The sequence below is a fragment of the Typopeltis vanoorti genome, chromosome 9, assembly GCF_054136105.1.
Source record: "Typopeltis vanoorti isolate ZY-2024b chromosome 9, IOZ_Tvanoo_1.0, whole genome shotgun sequence".
NCBI lineage: Eukaryota > Metazoa > Arthropoda > Arachnida > Uropygi > Thelyphonidae > Typopeltis > Typopeltis vanoorti.
Window position 1 is genome coordinate 111,246,013 of NC_143557.1, and position 20,678 is coordinate 111,266,690.

At 37.7% G+C, this 20,678-nt stretch overlaps 1 protein-coding gene across 1 annotated transcript in view; it reads left to right on the top strand.

The window, feature by feature from the left end:
• The window catches only part of LOC150103424 (dynein regulatory complex subunit 4-like), a 199,200-nt gene that overhangs the window by 90,654 nt on the left and 87,868 nt on the right, over positions 1–20,678 (top strand). The window contains exon 6 of the mRNA XM_090398147.1: positions 15,688–15,855. Coding sequence (XP_090254273.1) covers positions 15,688–15,855 — 168 coding nt within the window. The remainder of the gene's footprint in view (positions 1–15,687; positions 15,856–20,678) is intronic.

Below are 20,678 nucleotides of genomic sequence, written 5' to 3' on the forward strand. Positions count from 1 at the left end.
TTCTCACTTCTCCTAAGGACAAGCTTCCACATCTTAATCATCCAGATGTCTACCAGATTCCGTGCTCTTGTGGATTATCTTATTTCGGACAAATGGGAAGATCTGCCTCTATCCAACTAGAAGAACACCAAACTTATATTGAATACTTTAAAGCTAAAAAGTCTGGACTTGCACAATATGCCATCTTCACTAGACATAGAGTTCATTGGAGAAAGATAAGAGTTCTTCACAAAAGTCAGTTCTTCATGGAACGCCTTTATAAAGAAACATGTGAAACTCTACTTCATTCTCCTAACTTAAAAAACAGATCTGACGGTTTACATCTATCCCCTTTATGGGAGATAGTACTTTACAAATCAGCTAATCTTTTATTGTATTGATTTTTTTTTTTTTTAGGAAATTTATTGACCTTTATAGTTACCTTACACCAGCTACTTAGGTGGCGCTTTTTTTGGAATTGTCAGTTATTGTTTAATTTGAGCTTAATATGTACTGAAGATGCCTGTGACACACAGGTGAAAATTATACTATTAAATAATCTTTGTATGTGAGTTTTTTCCGTTATTAATTTTGTATCGATATGTCTACTCACGGTATACCTCTTTTAAAACTTACCTATACGAGTTGCCAAAAGGTGTCTCACCTTATTATTAAATTACTCTGGATTAGAAAAAGATGTTGCAAGTTTCTTTCCACTTGGTTAACTATAATAAATTTAGTTTAATCCTTTATCCAAGTGTAAGCAAACAAAGTTTGCGCCTGAAGTATCTTCAGGACTGAAGCAACTCATGGTAAAGGTGAACTAAGCTCTCATCACTTGTCTTAGTATTTACCATAATGCAATGCACATCTCCTTGCAGACATGCTTTATACATGTAATGTATTTATTGAGGTCTCGCGTGGGAGCCAGACCCAGAGGTGGTGATACCAAGGTGGAAGTAATGGAGAAGTCATATTTACCTATACGAGTTGCCAAAAGGTGTCTCACCTTCTTATTAAATTACTCTGGATTAGAGAAAGATGTTGGAAGTTTCTTTCCACTTGGTTAGACTATAATAAATTTAGTTTAATCCTTTATCCAATCCTTGCTCCTGAAGTATCTTCATTATAGTCCAACCAAGTGGAAAGAAACTTCCAACATCTTTCTCTAATCCAGAGTAATTTAATAATGAGGTGAGACATCTTTTGGCAACTCGTATAGTAAACATGACTTCTCCATTACTTCCACCTTAGTATCACCACCTCTGGTCTGACTCCCACTGACGAGACCTCAATAAAGGTTGAAACCGGTCTGGATAGTGGCCCTTCCCTTAATGCATAGCATTATACATGTCATCAAGGATATGTGCTTTGCATTATGGGAGATACTAAGAGAAGTTAATGAGAGCTTAGTCCACCTTTAACATAAATTAACAAAATTTATGTTAAAGTCCTTTAACAAAAGTCCTGAAGATATTTCAGGAGCAAGCTTTGTTTGCTTACACTTGGATAAAGGATTAAACTAAATTTATTATAGTCTAACCAAGTGGAAAGAAACTTTCAACAGATGTTGACTGGCAGCTGCTCATGTTTGTTCTTGTGTGTGTAGAGGAGACCGGAAGAAAATAGTGGTAGCCAGTTTGATAAAGCAGTATCATGAAAATACCTATTAAAAAAGAAACAATGAAGAAATAGTGTCTCAGAGAAAGCATTTGGATGGAGTTTGTGAGAAATAGTTTAATAAGTGGATTGCCTACTTCTAGATAGCCTGTAGCATTCTTAGAAAAGTTTTTGGTGAACTACCCCAAATATGAAAATGGTATTCCAAGGTCAAAGATTTAAAATTTACAAAGTGTTGTGAATGTGGTGAAGTACAATTTGAACAAAAAAGAAAAGAGGACACTAAGGTTTTTTTTTTTATATATATATATATATTATGTATATCATGGCACAAAGATATGACAGAAATTGATCTTGACTGAAGATTGGAATATTATCAAAAAAAAAAGAGTAGAAAATGAATTAATTTCTTTCTTCTGGGTGTTAAGACAATCATCTTATTTTCATGGAGAATACTACATGAAGATTCATAGTATACTGAGAAGTAATTATAAAGCTTTATGAATGAAAAAGAGAAATGGAATGCACTGTCAACAGCAAAATGGATAGGATTTAAGGGTCATTGCTATGAAACTGTTGCAGTGACAAGAAATCTTATGAGAGAAACCATCCACTTTAATATACATTGAATGACCAGAGAAGAAAATGTTTTCTATTCACAATGGACAGGAGTGAAACCAGAGTATAGCTTGATAAGAAGTCTTTATCAGCACTTGTGACATATTAAAAAACTGAAGCACATAGACACCTTATGAAATCAAATATTTCAATGCAGATCATCTTCAGTGAGCAGACAGTTTTAAACAAAGTAGAATAACAACAGTGCATTTTCAGAGGATATGAACTGCTCACCTCAATACAGTATAGTATATTGTGAGATGTGATTAAAAAAAATAGATCTAGGAAGAATAAGAATCTCAAATTTTAAGTAAAGAAAGTCATTACAGTTTAAGTTTGGATTTAAGGGTGGTGGACCTTAAATTGTTGGACAGTGAAGTAGTGCTTTATAACACTATCTTTGAGCAAATGCTCACATTTGAAGTGACAACAAAGGGTTCGAGATTCCTCTAGAATCTCTGAACTTATTTTGAATATCCTCAAGAGATATAATCTAGGGCCCTTGTTTTTTTTTCATTTTGTTTTTTTTCTAACAGAAAAATCTCTCCTATTTGTTACCTTCTATTATGGATAACTAGTTTCCTCTTTCTCTCACAGGTATTTACCAAGTTCCTTGTAATTGCCATCTCTTTTACTTTGGTCATACAGAATGTACAATTAAGAAATGACTACAGAACACCAATCTCATCTACATTGCTTAGAATGAAGTCAGCAGACACCATAGTTTGAGGCACAAACAACCATGGTGCCCAGCTTAATAAGATGTAGGACCTCCTATCACTGCAATTTCTGCAACAATCCTATGGGACACACTTTCCATAAGTGTATGATAGCGACCAGTGGGAATTTTGGACCATTCTTCTTGCAGGTTTGTAATGAGATCCTGGACTGTTGTGGGGCAGAGTCCTTTGACCTCACCTGATGCTCCAGTTCAGAGCCCTCGTCTCAATGGAGGCCAGTAAAGTGTGGTGACATTTTTGCCCACGAACCGTGTAGTTACAGCAGCATTATTTATTATTATTATTATTATTATTATTATTATTATTATTATTATTATGGGCAACGCAAAGGAGTCCTTAGACTCATCGAGGGAGGCCCTAAACATCATATCAAGAACAACTATTTGGCATTCGCACAGTATCTATCATACTTTGCTTTGAATTCATTTACAGTCATGGCACCCACAACAAACTCTGCCAGCTTATTCCACTCATTCACCACTCTCCAAGTAAAAAACTCAGTTCTAACACCTTTGCTAACTACACTTGCTTGGTTTCCATGGATGGCCCCTAGTTCTCCCATCATCAGACCTGTTCTGAAAAATTTCCTCTGAATTAATCTTGTAAAAACCCTTCAGTAATTTGAATGTCTCAATCATATCACCCCTTTTCCACCTATCAACCAATTTCTGTAACCCACAGATCTTCAACCTGTTCTTGTAAGATTCATTCCATAGACCAGCTCTCATCTTGGTCACTCGCCTCTGGATCCTCTCTACCTCCTCCCCATCAAGAAAAAATCCAAGGACTCAGATCTGGACACAGTAGTCAAGATGGGGTCTTATCAAGGCTCGATTAAGAGGAACAATAACTTGCTTATCTCTGCTTGTCAAAGTATTCTTCAGTAACCAAGTGATCTGATGAGCTGATTTAGCCACTTTTGCTATGTGCCCCTTAAACTTCAACTCCCTATCCACCAACACACCCAAATCTGGCTTTGTCAACCTCCTGGAGTACAGTTCCACCAATGTGATATACTGCTGCTAATTTTTTCACCCCAAAATGTGTAGCCTTAAACTTTGCCACATTAAACTGACATCCATTCTCATTAGCCCAGACTGCCAATCTATCCAAATCATCCTGCAAAATTTTGACATCGTGTGCATTCACTATTGCTCTACCCAACTTGGCATCATCATCAGCAAATAAATGAACAGTTTCTCTCAGATCCTTTCCTATATCATTAATGAACAAATTAAATAGATCCAAGAACAGAACCCTGCGGCACACCACTAGTAACAGGCTTTCTTTTGGACTCCACTCCTGAATAAACTACTTCTCGTAGAAAGGCTTAGACATTGGTTACACATGCTTATTAAATAACTTAAGGAATTCACAACGTACAAAGGATATAAATTAAATTAAACTTTAATCTACTATCACAACAACTGAATCATCTGACCTTCCTAAAATGCTGCTGGGATAATCAGATAATCCCAAATTGTGTTAAATTCAAGTATTTTTTCTCACAGCTAAGTTTGCGTCAGCTAGGAGAATGCCGCCACTCGCATTCTCCCAGCTGACGCAAACTTAGCTATTCTGGCATTCGAAGAAGAGCTTTCCAGCACTTTAAACTACGAGCTTTGGTCAGCTTTGTACAACATCTCATGCACTGCTGTGGATAAAGAATTTTAAAAAATACGAGGTTGACATATCAAGAAATTTGAGAAATTAAAAAAGAACTCGACCTCAGAACCAAAACCTCCCACCGACACTGTAGTCAACCTTTCTTCGGTTAATTTGAAGCCTGAAGCACTCAACGCTCTCTCACATGGCCACAACTTCAGCATTGCTCCCAGAAAAATACCAGCTGAGGATATAATGATCCAAATTGAACACGGGATCTGCCATCTTCCAAACCACATCGCCAACAATATTAGACTGGATGTAGCTTGTGTTCTCACCAAAGCAAGACCACCAAAAAACCAACATATCCAATAAGGAATATAAAGCTCTGTTGGAAATGAAGAAAAACAAAGAAATAGTAATCACCAAAGTGGATAAAGGTAACGCCTGTTATAAATGTTGTTTCCTGTTCTATTTTATTATTTGTTCTGATCTAAGATGTCATTATTTATCTAGGGGACATTTCTTTTTGATTCCTCTTTATATGTCCTATCGATACTCAAACTACTTATCAATTCTGTGGCCGTCACTTAGATTGCTCCCGTGTGCAAATTTGATAAAGAAACTGCCCCTGGATTGAGCCAATTCCTTTATTTGAAAATCTGGAGCTCTCTCCTCATTGGGTCCTGGAAAATTTTTTTGTTAATGCTGTGCCATCCAGAACCCTTAATCAGAAAAAAGCTTCTTAATCAAGGAGTGAACTCTCAGAGTGACACATGGTTATACAATCTATATAATAACAGTTACCAAGTTAACTAATTCCCTTATTTTAAATTCTCATTTTAAAAGCTAGTTCTGCTCAGGATCTACTTGATGAGTGGTGCATTGGATTCATTCATCAGGCAATTTGTTAAGTAAAAGAAAAAGGTTTATTCATCAAACTATCACAATACAAATTTTACCAGACTTGTCATATAACTACAGTAAATCTTTCTTCTAAGTTAACAGACTTAACTATACATAACTTCAGTATTCCTAGTTGAATTCTACCACGAAACAATATGAATCAATTGACTGATCTGTAACAATCGGATCTACAATTTCTCTCAATGCTTAACTTATCAAACTTCAAGCATTACTAAACTATAACATACTACATACAAATTAACACCACACTATATCAGAATTCACTCTCAGAGATAAAACATTCTGGTATCAGGCTAAGCTCTATAGTCCTGTTTCATATCTTATATAGGTCCCACTAATAAATAATTTTGCACATTATTACTCACAAAGTTCTTTTATACACACAAAGGAAACTAAAAGATTCGTACGTTACCGGGACCTTCGGACTTTATCGGGTCTATCTCTCGATCCTTACAATTCTTTCCACAGATCATTCCTTCTTCTTCTTCACAGTTGTTCTTTCAATGGACCAGCCTGGAACTCACAATCATGAATTATCCTCTCCGATGTAGATGAGAATAGCTCTGCTTAAGTTGGTCCACGTGGTCTAGCATGACAATAAGCTTGCGTTGATTCTCCCGATTTACTGATGAAATGCCCACACTTGGCTCACTACTCGGCCGCGTAACTGCATCTAGACATCATTCTGTTGACTGCTCTCACGTATTCATCTCAGGAAATTACTCGAGTTTGACCCCTCGAGTGACCTGCACCAAAGTTGAGAGAGAAGAAAAAAGCCTACGAGAGTCCGAGCTAGTGGCTTCAAGCTTTTTATATCATACCTTGAGCTGCACTCCTACTGTGTTATACCTTTCCACTCGGCACTACACCTTTGTACACGGTTCCGGTCCTTCTCCCAAGAAACTCCTGTGTGCAACTTACTCCGTGCGTACGTGACTGCCGTGAGGCATGTTACTAATCCATGTGTCTTGTTTACGTACTTTGAACTCACTTTTACATGCTAACATAATTTTCATCAAATTCTCTTCCATTGTTAAATTTACAAGAACAGGTAATATTTTCTTACATAGAATAGTCCAATATAAAAGCGTTTATTTAAAACTTTTCAAACAATTAACATCTCTACTTATATACAAGTATTTATCTCAGTGTTTTGATGCTTGTAAAATCCTGAATGAGATATTTCACAACGAAATCTCTTCATTCAAGATTTAACATGCCTCCCTTACTTCCCTATTGAATACAATCCCAGCAACTCAAATTAGAAAACTCCACAGGCTCCTTAAGAAGGTCACTTCTTGGCCTGTAGAAGTCATTAAAAATTAAAACCGTTTAACTCCATACCCCCCCCCCCCTGTATATATGGACTCCCAAAAATACATAAAGAAAATGTGCCATTACATCCCATAGTGGATGGCATTGATTCCCCCACATACAAATTAGCTAAACATTTGGCCACAGTGCTCACACACTGTACTACCATCACACATAAAAAACTCAGCCCACTTCAAAGCCAGCACAGAAAACCTTACACTCCAACATACTGACATAATGGTCAGTTTTGACGTCTCCTCCTTATTCACAAATGTCCCACTCAAAGAAACCTTAGAGCTAATCCAAGCTAAATTTCCTTCAGATATCCCAGCCTTATTTCAGTTCACAGTGAATTCAAGCTATTTCGTTTGGAAAATTCTACAAACAAATAGAGGGGACAGCCATGGGTTCACCACTCTCCCCACTCTTGGCCAACTTCTTTATGGAGACTTTTGAAGAGAAAGCTGTAAATTCTGCCCGACAAGAACTAACCATATGACTTCGCTACGTTGATGATGTATTTGCTATTTGACCACATGGCTCTGATACACTCCTCTCCTTCTTAACACACTTAAACAACCAACACCCCAGAATTAAGTTCACCCTGGAAAAAGAGGAAAACAATAGCCTTCCTTTCATAGACACATTAGTCACCCGTCAGCCTGATGGAACCTCAGTTTTCTCAGTTTATAGAAAACCCACCCATACAGGCAGATACATTCACCAGCAATCCCACCATCCCCCCCCCCACACACACACACAACAATATGGAGTTGTTAAGACACTATACAACAGGGCTAAACTAATCTATTCAAATGGCAATGCCCTGACCAATGAACTAAATCACATCCTCAACACTTTCTCAGAAAATGGCTACCCCCCCCAAAAAAAAAAATCCAAAAAATATTGAAACCAGTAAACCACACCCCCCCCCCCTCTCACAACAAGGATTACTCTAAATCCAGCATCATTCCCTACATCCGAGGCACCTCGGAAAAAATTACCAAAATCTTAAAAAAACACGACAACCTCTTGTTACAGACCTTGTAGAAAATTGGCATCCCTTATCCGCTCCACTAAAGACCAACCACTTTCCCTAGGCCTACCTGATGTATACCAGGTCCCTTGCAGCTGTAAGCTGTTCTACTTTGGCCAAACAGGCAGGACATTGAATATCAGAATTTCAGAACACAAGGACTACATCCGGTTTCACCAGTACAGCCACTCTGGTCTTGCAGGCCATGCTCTGGATACACGCCACAGAATATGGTGGAAGAAAACCACAGTAATACACCGTAGTAAATTCAAATTTGAGAGGCTATTCATGGAATCAGCCTCAGCCCTAAGAAACATGCTAAACCTCAACAAATTTGGTTGCATGAGATTGCCCCAAATTTGGGAGACTTCATCAGAAGACATTTAGCCCAACGCCAAGAATACCTATTTAGCCTGCTATGGGGGCACCATCAGGACTTTTAGGAGAAACAATGGCTTCCTGCTTCGTCCTCATTTACTGTGTGTAGTGCCTGCGTGCACGTGTCTTTATTGTAAGTTCCTGTGAAGATGGCAACGTGACGTTGCCGAAATATTGGAAATATAGATTAAAGTTTAATTTAATTTATATCCTTTGTACGTTGTTTATTCCTTAAGTTATTTAATAAGAATAAACTACTTTCTGATATCTCTCCATCAACCACCCTCCTATCCATCTCACCAAAGCTAATCCATCCTCATGTGTTGCAGTTTATTGATTATAATTCCATGTGGTATCCAGTCAAAGGCCTTAGCAAAGTCCAGCAGTATCACTGTAAATCCATTACCCTTATCCAGTTCAGCTGTCACTGTATTATAAAACACGAGCAAGTTACTGAGGAATGATCTACCCTTCACAAAACCATGCTCTCCTCCTTACAGTATCCCATTTTCATCTATTCATTCCTGTATTTTGCTTTTGACTAATATCTCCAAATCTTTGACAATTTCCTGTCAAGGTTTTGGAGATATGCTGATCGGTTGGTAATTTGCAACAGTCTTGGAACCTCCTTTATGTAATGGAACTATTTTCCCCTCTTTCCACCTTCCCTCCCTTGGGACTAACCCAGAGTTGAGACTTAAATTAAACAATATGGTCAAGGGAACTGACAGTTCCTTTGCCGCTTCACATAAGAGTCAAGCTGGTATACCATCCAATCCCAGATGTATTTACATTAAGGTTATTATTAATATTCAGGTCTCCATGGAGTCAAAAGACTTATCGCAGGAGGTCCTTCCTAGGAAACACAAAGTCTATCAGGACTCATAGCAGGAGGTCCCTTTTAGGAAACATAAAGTCTATCATACCACTCCTTTAACTCATTGTACGTTCTCGCTCTCACCACTATCCGGCAATGCATTCCATGGTTCAACCACCTTCCATGCAAAGAAACCACTCCTCACCCTCTTGCTCACAGTTTCCTTTCGTAACTTCCAGGGATGGCCTCTTGTCATCACTCCTTCCCGCTGTTCAACCAAGAGAAAGAACTCACCAGTGTCAACCCTGTAACCACCTCTCAACAGTTTAAAAGTCTCAATCTTATCACCTCTCCTTCTTCTATCTATCAAACTCTGCAGTCCACATTCCCTCAGCCGATCGTCATAATTAACACTGTACATCCTGAAACCATCTTTGTTATCTGCCATTGTATCCTTTCCACAGTTAATTTGTCCCCCTTCCAATCCTTGGGACCAAATCTGAGAACAATAGTCTAAGTGTGGTCTGATCAGGGTCTTATGCAATGGAATGATTACTCTTTTATCTCTGCAGGTCAGTGACCTTATTATTGCAGCAGTCCTCTGTGTTACCTTCACCACCTTTTCAATATATAACCTGAATTTCATGTTTCTATCAATCATCAACTCCAGAACTCTTATCTCCCCTACTTCCTCCAGTATTGCTCCTCCAATAGAGTGCGCAGCATTCCATCAAATGTCCCAAACCTCAAGACCTTACATTTTGCTGCATTAAACCGATACCCACAGTCATTTACCCATCTGTGTAGCAGCTTATTCAAATCCTCTTGCAGGTCTTCCACATCTGTGCTATTACTAATAATCCTTCCCAGCTTCACGTCATCCACAAACAACTTAATATCCCCCTGCAGTCCACTGACAATGTCATTTATATAATGGTTAAACAATATGGGTCCCAGTACTGAGCCCTGTGGGACCCCACTTGTAACCCTCTGCCTCATTGAAACTGCCCCACCATACACAACTCTCTGATACCTATTGGACAGCCAATCCTGAATCCAGTTGACCAACCTGAAATCCAAACCCATGTGCTGCAACTTAAATATCAGTTTATCATGTGGCATTCTGTCAAATGCCTTTGCTAAGTCCAAGAAAATGGCAGTATATGCTTTTCCCTTATCTCCTGCTCTTGTAACTTTATTATAAAAGGCTAGCATGTTACTAAAACAACAGCTCCCCTTAACAAATCCATGTTGACTCTCACATAATAACATTACCCTCATCTGCCCAATGCTGTATACGGTCCCTCATTAATTTCTCCAAGATCTTAACAACTACTCGTGATGATGCAGAAACTGGCCTATAATTAGACACTTCCAGTCTGCTAGTGCCTTTATGCAATGACACTGTCTTACCTTCCTTCCATTCCCTGGGCACCTTTCCCATAGCCAGACTTTTATTGAAAAGCCAGGTCAAAGGAGCTGTCAGTTCTTTAGCACATTCTTTCTCTCAAAACTCGTGGTGGAATACCATACAGTCCCATAGCTTTACTGACATCCAGAGTACTCAGTATTTGGAACACGTTCTCCTCTTGCACCTCTAAACCTCAAACCTGCCCTATCCTTCTAGTATTAAAATTTACTCCCCCAGGATGAAATACTCCAATAAAGTGTTCATTGAACAATTCCACTATGTCCTCTGCATCAGTCACTCTATTCCCATTTCTATCTCACAATGCCATTCTTCCACAATCATTTCTACTCCTACTGGCCACATAGCTAAAAAATTCCCTAGGATTTTCTTTGGATCTTTTGGTCAATCTTGTCACATATTCCAGTTTCGCCTTCCTTATCATACTAGTCGCTCTGCTGGCCTGTGTCTTATATTCTTCATGCATCTCCTCTTCACCTGTCTCCTTATATCTCTTCCATAGCTTCTTCTTTACATGCAGTTCCTGTTTAATATTGTTTGTCATCCACTTTACTCCAAATTGTGTCCACACTTCTTCACTTGTGGAATACAGTTTACTATTGCTGCTAACAAATATTCCTTCACAATTTCCCAAGTACTATTGATATCCTGGCCTTCCAATTCCTCCCTCCATGGGGCTTCCGCAAGTTGACGTCTGAGACTATTATAATAACCTGCCTTATAATTCCACATACGTTCCTGTCTCTTTGATACTCCTGCATGTCTATTCATCTTCCAAGTCGAACCCACATGGTCACTCTCTCCAACTGGTGAGGGAGATGTCATCTCAGTTATTATCAACAGCAATCTCTTCCGATGCTTACGTCCTTCCTCATTCAAATGAAAGCAGCCTCTCACATGCAATTCCTTTCTGTCCTCAAATGCCCTCCAAGCATCCACGTATTCCAATCCTCTCTTCTGACACATTCTAGCTATTATATTATTCAATATTACTGCTCTTCTGCTCAGCTCGTCACAATCATACGTATGCAACATGCAAGCTATCTTTCCTCTCTGCATCTTCTTTCGTACAACCTCAAGCAAGAATCTCATATCAATTTACATTACCTCTCAAGTCATTTGTTCCTACCATCACAATCATCTCATCCACCCTTTCACCCCTCTTAATTGCCATAGCCACACTTTCTCTCATTCCTCCAGGTAAACACTCCTCACGCATCCTGTCTTGCACACCACAGATCATTGAGTCCTCATACATTACACCTCTTACCACCCTGTTCGTCGATTGCTCACATGCATTCGTCACTCTCTCTCTCTCCTCTAACATTTTCTCTCTGTGTTCCCCTACTTACCTGCCTTCCTGACATTATTCCATCCATGGTTCCAGTGCTCCCTCGCATTCTTCTCATTCTGTCTCTCCTACTGTTTCCATTCTTTCCTCTTCTATCATTTCCATAACTCTCTCATTCCCTCTCTTCTGCTGTTCCTATTCTCTCCTCTTCTAACTCCTACTCCGATTTGCCTTGCATTCGTCTCTTCTATTCGTCTAATCTCAACTTTCACACTTCTCATCTCATTCCCTAGACATTCCCCCTGCTCTTTCAGCTCATCTATCTCTCCCTCTCTCTCTCTCTCTCTTTCTCTGCAAGTAAGCCACTCTTATTTGCCATTCATTCTCCCAATTGAGACCAGCTCTGAAAATTTCACAATCTTTCAACCTTTCCATACTCCCTACTCTCATTATTTTATTCATGCCACTCAACTCTCTACATGGAGAATCTCCCACCTCTGACTCAACTACATCACTCTGACATCTGACTATGACCATGACTATAACTGAATCAACGAGGTCAGTTATAGTCATCTCTATCTCACCAAGTTCCTCCCATTGTCTGCATTTTGTGCATATACGTATTTCCCCTTCTCTCACCCGCCACATATACAACTGCCAGGACACATACATTCCATAATTCCCGCATGCTACAAACTCTCATATTATATCACGCAAAATGGAGTCCTTAAATGGGGAGGACTTGGTGATTATGCCATTTGTAATTTTAACTGCCGCTGCCGCCATTATTCAAAATAGTATCGAGGAACTATTACAACTTAATGCTAAATAAGTATAAGAGAGTATAACTATATAAGTAAAAGTACAAACAAAACTTTTAAGTATACTAAATATAAATAAAATAAACTAAAGAATGAAAACTCATGTTATCTTTGTCTTCTCTTCCACCGTCATGTCCGATTCCGATCCCGTCTTCTCGGTAACCAAAATACACAATATAGCAACAACAACTAACTCCAAAAACAACCACTGAAGGATACTTGTATTCCAGATAAACAACATAGCACAAATCTTGGTGAATAGTTGACAGAAGCCAGACTATTCACCGATTAAAAAGCACTTTTTTCAGAACAGCTCAAAATCCCTGCCATGTTCTCCAGCGACTCTAGTGACCTCTCCTGTTGTCTCAATTATGACACGATGCATTGTCTTGCTGAAAGAGACAATGGTCAGTTCTGTAGAAATGCCATAAAGTAGGAAACGTTGCATTGTCCAGAATGTTCAGATACTTCTCAGAGTTCATTGTTTGTGCCACCACAAAACAGAGGTCCGAGGTCAAACTAGGAAAAACAGGATCATCACACTACCATCTCTGAATTTCATAGTTGGAGTTATGGTTATGCACTCTGGTAAGAGATTCTACCTGGGTATTTGCAACACCCACAACTCTCCATGTGCTTGGTAGAGTGTGTGTGTAGTGTGATGCATCACTCCATACCACAGCTTTCCAAGCTTCTACTTCCCACTATACTCTCTCTGCACCACTGAAGGTGACAATGCATGTTGGTTCTGGTAATGTAGAGCTTGCATATTGCAGTCCTACCCTGGAAAACCATGTTGTAAGCCTCAGTTCGGATTGTTTTTGTGCAGATTCATGTAGTTGATGGCTGGAACTCCACATTCAACGTGTAGGCCAACGAATGTCAGTTTTTAAATATTATGCTTCATAGGACCCTGTGCCCATGTTCAGATTAGTGTGGTGGATCGCCACTGCAGTTAGGTAGCACTTGCAATTGACTCCCTGTGCTTCCATCTCAGTATTACTGATTGTTGACCTTTTATGGTCCAATTTGTCAACAATTTGCCAAATAGATAGGCCTGCAACATGGCATCCCATTCATAATGCCTCTTTCAAACTCCATCAGTTCCATTCTCGCAGCCATTTCACCTGGACACAGTTGCACTGACTTGGGAGCATCATATTTCTCCAGTTTATACCAGGTACAAACATGTGACTTGTTACATGGCATGATGCATCTTGCCATAGACAACAGAAGTAATGAAGCTGGTATAGTAGGAAGTCAACTGAATAAATTCTTATGGAATAAAAGAGAAATTAGTCAGAATACTAAATTAGCTGTATACAAGACAGTGTTCAAACCAATTTTAACTTATGGATCCGAGAGCTGGGTTACAAATAAAACACTTGACCAAAGACTAGAGATCACAGATATGATGTCCTGAGAAAGATTAGAGGCATGAACAGATGGCATCAATAGCAATATCACATTAAAAACTAGGATATTAAGAAAGAACTTGATTGTTAGCATCCAGGAATGTGTTAGTAGAGCTAATCTCAGGTGGTATAGTCACTTAAAAAAGAATGGGAGTGCAAAGATTAGCAAAACTAGTGTTCTCTGCTAAGTTGGCTGGAAAAAGACCAAGGTATAGGTGGATTGATACAGTAAAAAGTGCCTTAGAAGACAGAAATATAAGATCTGATAATGTTGGAGTCTTGACAGGTAACAGATTCATTTGGAGGAAAATTGTAGATAGGAAGTTAGTAATAATGTAAGTTTTTCATGTAGTACTATTATATCCTGTACACCCCAGAGGGTACATGTCAGGAATTGGATAATGATGTTTTTTTTTTTTTTTTTTTTTTTTTTTTTTGTGAGAGATGTGTTTTGTGATCTGCAGATGAACTGTTTTTCATTATGTTGCTCTTCATTAGTGATTAGGAGGAAGAGCTAAATAAAGAATCAGCACCTGCAGTAGGAAATGAAAGAAATTTGCAAACATGCTACCCAGCAAATGATAACCCATTCTCCTGTCCATACATGATCTTGTGGTGCTCCGTGCATACCACTGTATTTGGATTTCCTCTAGGTACAATTGCTATCCATGCTGCTGTAAATTCATTTGTTACTTTTACTTAAATTCTTAGAATTTTAATTGGTACTTAATCTGATTCAATTAACTGTTTAATTAATTAACTAAATAAACAAATTATGGAATTCATTTTGGTTGGAAATAAATATTTATTAAGAGCAAAATTTGTGGTCTAGTTTTAAGACCATTCTCAATGCGAACAGTTTAGGTTTTCTTACTCAGTGCTTCTCACAATTGTATTAACTTTGAGGGCAGATCAAGGGAACAACTTACAGACCCAATGAGTAGAAGTAGGAGAGGAGGATATGATTGAGATGTATAAGTTGGTGAGGATTTGTTACTAGAATAATGAGGAGGAGATTTTTCATAGAGGCAAACAATGGTACAACAAGGTTATCCCTGGAAGCTATATAAGGAAGATGCGAGAAGCAGATTCCTTATATTGAGAGTGGTTGGTGAGTGGAATGCATTGCCTTAAAGTATGGGGAGTGCAGAAACTGTGAATGGATTTAAGGCACCATTCAGTGATAATTTTGCATGAGAGTATGGACCTCCTATGATAAATCAAACCATGAATGCCTGATGTTAATAATAATAATTATAACTAATTTATTAATTGTTAATAATTTCCTTTCTTTGAATCCTAACTCTCGCAATGAATATTACATCACAAACTATAATTTTCAATTGTTATTCTGTTGTATTTTGTCTCTTTAACTGTTCACATTGAGAATGGTCTTGAAACTAGATTGAAAATTTTGTTCTAAATAAATATTTATTTCCATTATAAGTAAATTTTCTAATTTATTTACTGAGAATATGTCTTCCTGTTATATTTCTCTATTTCGTAACATTTTATGTTATGTACTGTTACTGCCCTGTGGTGTTAAAATAATTGGTGCAATGGAATTAATTGTAAAGAGTCACATAAGCCAAGAACTTCATGTTTGTACTTTTCTTTTTTTTTATGCTTTTGGAAGTCCCCCCCCCCCTCCACTTTTTTTTTTTAACCTTGTTATTTCTTCCCCTTTTCATTAACAGGAACAAGTGGAGTCAATGAGAAAAAGAGAAGAACGAATGGAAAAAGAGGTTCAAGAACTACGGGAACAAAACATTCAGCTTGCTGAGCCTCTTCAGCGATCAAAAGAGGAACTGAGTCATTTGCAACGTAAAATGGGAAATTATGAAAAAGATAAGACCGCACTTTTAGTAAGTATATGATTATTTCTCTCTCTTTTTTTTTTTTAATCTAAAGATGAATTTAAATTTGTGCAATATCTTTTTTTTTTTTTTTTTTTTTTTTGCCAGCTTGCTTCATTTTTTGTGTAGTTGGTAGTAATTTACTGGCAACTTTCACTGTAACAAACTCATAGAAGCTAGATTGCTATAGTGAACCTTAACATTGTATCTATGGGTATACAATGTTAATTTAATATCCTTATTCCAGAAACATAACTATGAAATAAAAATATAAGTAAATAATACAAAAGCTATTACTTCAAAGCCTCATGGAGTCTGAATACTCATCACAGGAGATTGAATGATCACAGTCCACAATAACTATGATTCATACCTTGCCTTGAATACATTCAATTTGGAGCACTCCCCACCCACTCTGGCAATGCATTCTACTCATTGACCACCTACCAAGCAAAAAATATCCTTTCACTTCCTTTCCCACCTTTGTGTACGGTTTCTCAGGGGCTCACATTGGTGAGTACGGGCATGGCAAACCGGAGATACCCAAGCTAAACCTAATCTTACTTCATACAATATACACTTGGTATATCATATCTGGAGGCTGGTCGTCTACTCTTCTTTCCCTCTACTCTCTTACTTCTTACCCCCCCCCCCCCAGGGCTATTAGAGCAATTCGAGGGCCAGGGGGAGGGTGACTCTTTCCTCTCAAACCGTAGTTTCCACCACTATCTACTAAAAAAGGCAAGTTGTCTTAAGGTGGCAGCCCCACCACTAGGATACCTATCGTCATGCTAGTCACAGGAATTAATTCATGTTACTTTCAAGTCTCAACGAAATCCAAACTGGACAGAAAACATGGGAAACGACCACAAACTGGAAAAAGTTAGGAAACTTTGGAAAAAGAAAAATGTGGTGAAATATGCTACATGGAATATTAGAAGCATAGCACATAAAGAAGAATTAGATTAAATTTTAAATGACGAAAATATAGAAATTGCAGTTCTTACAGAAACTTAAAGGAACAAAAGAAACAGCAAACTACAATATCATATATAGTGGAGTGGAGTGGACAAACAAATACATGCAAAAGTTGCTGTAATGATTTGAATCCATACATCAATTAAAGCAAAAATAACTCATTATACATACTGGAATGAAAGAATATTAGAAGTGCGATTAAAATTAAATAAAGAAAATTTAGCAGTTGTTGAAATGTATGCCCCTGAAGAAGGAAAAGAAGAAGAAAATGATTACTTTTACAAAGAGTTACAAGGAATATATGAAAAAGTAAATAAAACAGACCATAATTATAGCCAGAGATCTTAATGCCAGAATAAGAATGAAAAAAAAATTAACAATAATATACAGAAATTTGGAGAACCAACAGTAAACAAAAATGGAAAGCGACTCATTGATTATACAATAATTATTTTAAAATAATGAATACATTTTACAAACACAAAAATATACATAAATATACGTGGTGTGCAAGAGGAGAAAAATCAATAATAGACTACTTTATTATTATTATTGTTATTATTATTCAGGCCTCCATGGAGTCAAAAGACTCATCGTGGGAGATCCTTCCTAAGAACATAAAGTCTGTCAAGACTCATCGAGGGGAGGTTCTCCCCTAAGAAACACAAAGTCTATCATACCACTCCTTAAACTCATTGACCGTTCTCGCTCTCACCACTATCAGGCAATGCATTCCACGGCTCAACCACCCTCCATGCAAAGAAACCACTCCTCACCCTCTTGCTCACAGTTTCCTTTCGTAACTTCCAGGGATGGCCTCTTGTCATCACTCCTTCCCGCTGTTCAACCAAGTGAAAGAACTCCCCAGTGTCAACCCTGTAACCACCTCTCAACAGTTAAAAGTCTCAATCATATCACCTCTCCTTCTATCTGCCAAACTCTGCAGTCCACATTCCCTCAGCCGATTCTCATAACTATCCTTGTACAGTCCTGAGACCATCTTTGTCATCCACCTTTGTATCTTTTCCACAGTTAATTTATCCCCTTCAAATCCTGGGGACCAAATCTGAGAACAATAATCCAAGTGTGGTCTGATCAGAGACTTATACAATGGAATGATAACCCTCTTATCTCTGCAGGTCAGTGTCCTTCTCATAATTGCAGCAATCCTCTGTGTTACTTTCACCACCTTTGCAATATGTCCCCTAAACTTCAGGTTTCTATCAATCATCAACCCCAGATCTCTTGTCTCCCCAACTTCCTCCAGTATAACTCCTCCCATAGAGTATGCAGAATCCCATCGATGTTTCCCAAACCTCAAAACCTTACATTTTGCTGCATTAAACTGATATCCCCATTCATTTGCCCATCTATCTAGCTTATTCAAATCCTCTTGCAGGGCTACCACATCTGCACTATTACTAATAATCCTTCCCATCTTCGCATCATCCGCAAACAACTGAATATCCCATTGCAATCCACTGGCAATGTCATTGATATAAAGGTTAAACAATATAGGTTCTAGTACTGAGCCCTGTGGGACCCCACTTGTAACCTTCTCTCTCCTTGAAACTGCCCCACCATACACAACTCTCTGATACCTATCAGACAGCCAATCCTGAATCCAGTTGACCAATCTGACATCCAGACCCATGTGTTGCAACTTAAATATCAGCTTATCATGTGGCACCCTGTCAAATGCCTTTGCTAAGTCTAAGAAAATTGCAGTATATGCCTTTCCCTCATCTAATGTTCTTGTAAATTTATTATAAAAGGCTAGCATATTGCTAAAACAAGAGCGCCCTTTCACAAATCCATGTTGACTCTCACAGATAACATTACCCTCATCTGCCCAGTGCTGTATACGGTTCCTCACTACTTTCTCCAAGATCTTAACAATGATGACACACAGACTGGTCTATAATTAGACCCTTCCAGTCTGTTACCACCCTTATGCAATGGCACTATCTTACCTTCCTTCCATTCCCTGGGCACCTTTGCCAAAGCCAGACTTTCATTGAAAAGCCAGGTTAAAGGCACTGTCAGTTCCCTAGCACAATCTCTCAAAACTCGTGGTGAAATACCATCCATTCCCAAAGCTTTATTGACATCCAGAGTTCTCAGTATCTGAAACACACTCTCCTCCTGTACCTCTAAACCTTGAACCTGCCCTATCCCTCTAGCATTAAAACTGACTCCTCCAGGATGAAATACTCCAATAAAGTGGTCATTGAACAATTCAACTGTGTCCTCTGCATCAGTCACTCTATTCCCATTTTTATCCCACAATATCATTCTTCCACAGTCATTTCTCCTCCTACTGGCCACATAGTTAAAAAATTCCCTAGGATTTTCTTTGGATCTTAGGGCCAATCTCCTCTCATATTCCAGTTTTGCTTTCCTTACCACACTAGTCACTCTTCTGGCCTGTGTCTTATAATCTTCACGCATCCTCTCTTCATCTGTCTCCTTATATCTCTTCCATAGCCTCTTTTTCACATGCAATTCCTGTTTAATATTGTTTGTCATTCACTTTACTCCAAATTGTGTCCTCTTCTTCACTCGTGGTATACAACTTACCATTGCTGCTAACAAATATTCTTTCACAATTTCCCACGCACTAACGATATCCCGGCCTTCCAATTCCTCCCTCCATGAAACTTCCCGAAGTTGACGTCTAAGACTATTATAATCACCTGCATTATAATTCCACATAAGTTCCCACAAACAAAACTGCACATAATTCCAGATATAACATAAGTTATAGCAAATGAAAAAGCAGCAAACCTCTTCCTGGATGTTAAAGTTAGAAGAGGGCTACAAATTGACACAGATCACTATTATGGGCCAATGAAATAAAAACACTAATTGAAAATAAAAATCTGGCTTTTGAAAGATGGTTAAGTAGCAAAAAACAAGAAGTTGAAATTGAATATAAAAAAAGACGAGCAATAGCCAAAAGAGAAACCAGAAAGTGACACAGAGAAAGCTGGGAAAAATTTGTATCATATCTAGAAAATGATATATACAAAATAAAACCCAGTGCGTACAAAATACTAAAACACATGAATGCAGATATAAAAGAAACTGCAAATATAAATTGTGAAATAGATGTAAAAGAATTCTTGGATTACTTTACAGATCTTTGGACCGATAATACTGGCATCATAAATAATTACACCAGAAATTTACAAAATACCTTAAATGATATGACAACAATAAAAGAATTAAAGGACAATCTAAATAAAATAAAAAATTGCAAATCAGCAGGAGAAGATGAGATAAACTCTGAACTGTATAAATTTGCTGGAAAAAAGTTCATCAAAGATTACTAAAATTTTTAAAAATAAAATATATACAAATGGACAAATACCAACAGAATGTAATACAAGCATAATAATACCTATATTTAAATAAGGGGATAAAACAAAACCTGCTAACTACAGAGGTATTAGTATATTTAATACATGCTACAAAATATATAGCTACAAAAATATATTCATTAAGTGAATACTTAATGAAAAACTAAAAATATACAGTGTAAAAATATTATTAGAATGTCAACATGGATTTAGAAAAGGACACTCTACAATGGATGCAGCTTTCTCTTTAAAACTACTTATTGAAAAAAGAAGAGAATTTAATTTGGAAACTCATCTTTTGTTTATAGATTACAAAAAAGCATTTGACAAAGTAAAAAGATATATACTGTTTGATATATTATAAAGAATAAATATACCTAATATTTTACTACATGAAATATTAAATATATATAAAGATAATTAAATAAAAATAAAAATAAATGAAAAGTTGTCTGAAAAACAATCTATAAACCAAGGAGTAAGACAGGGATG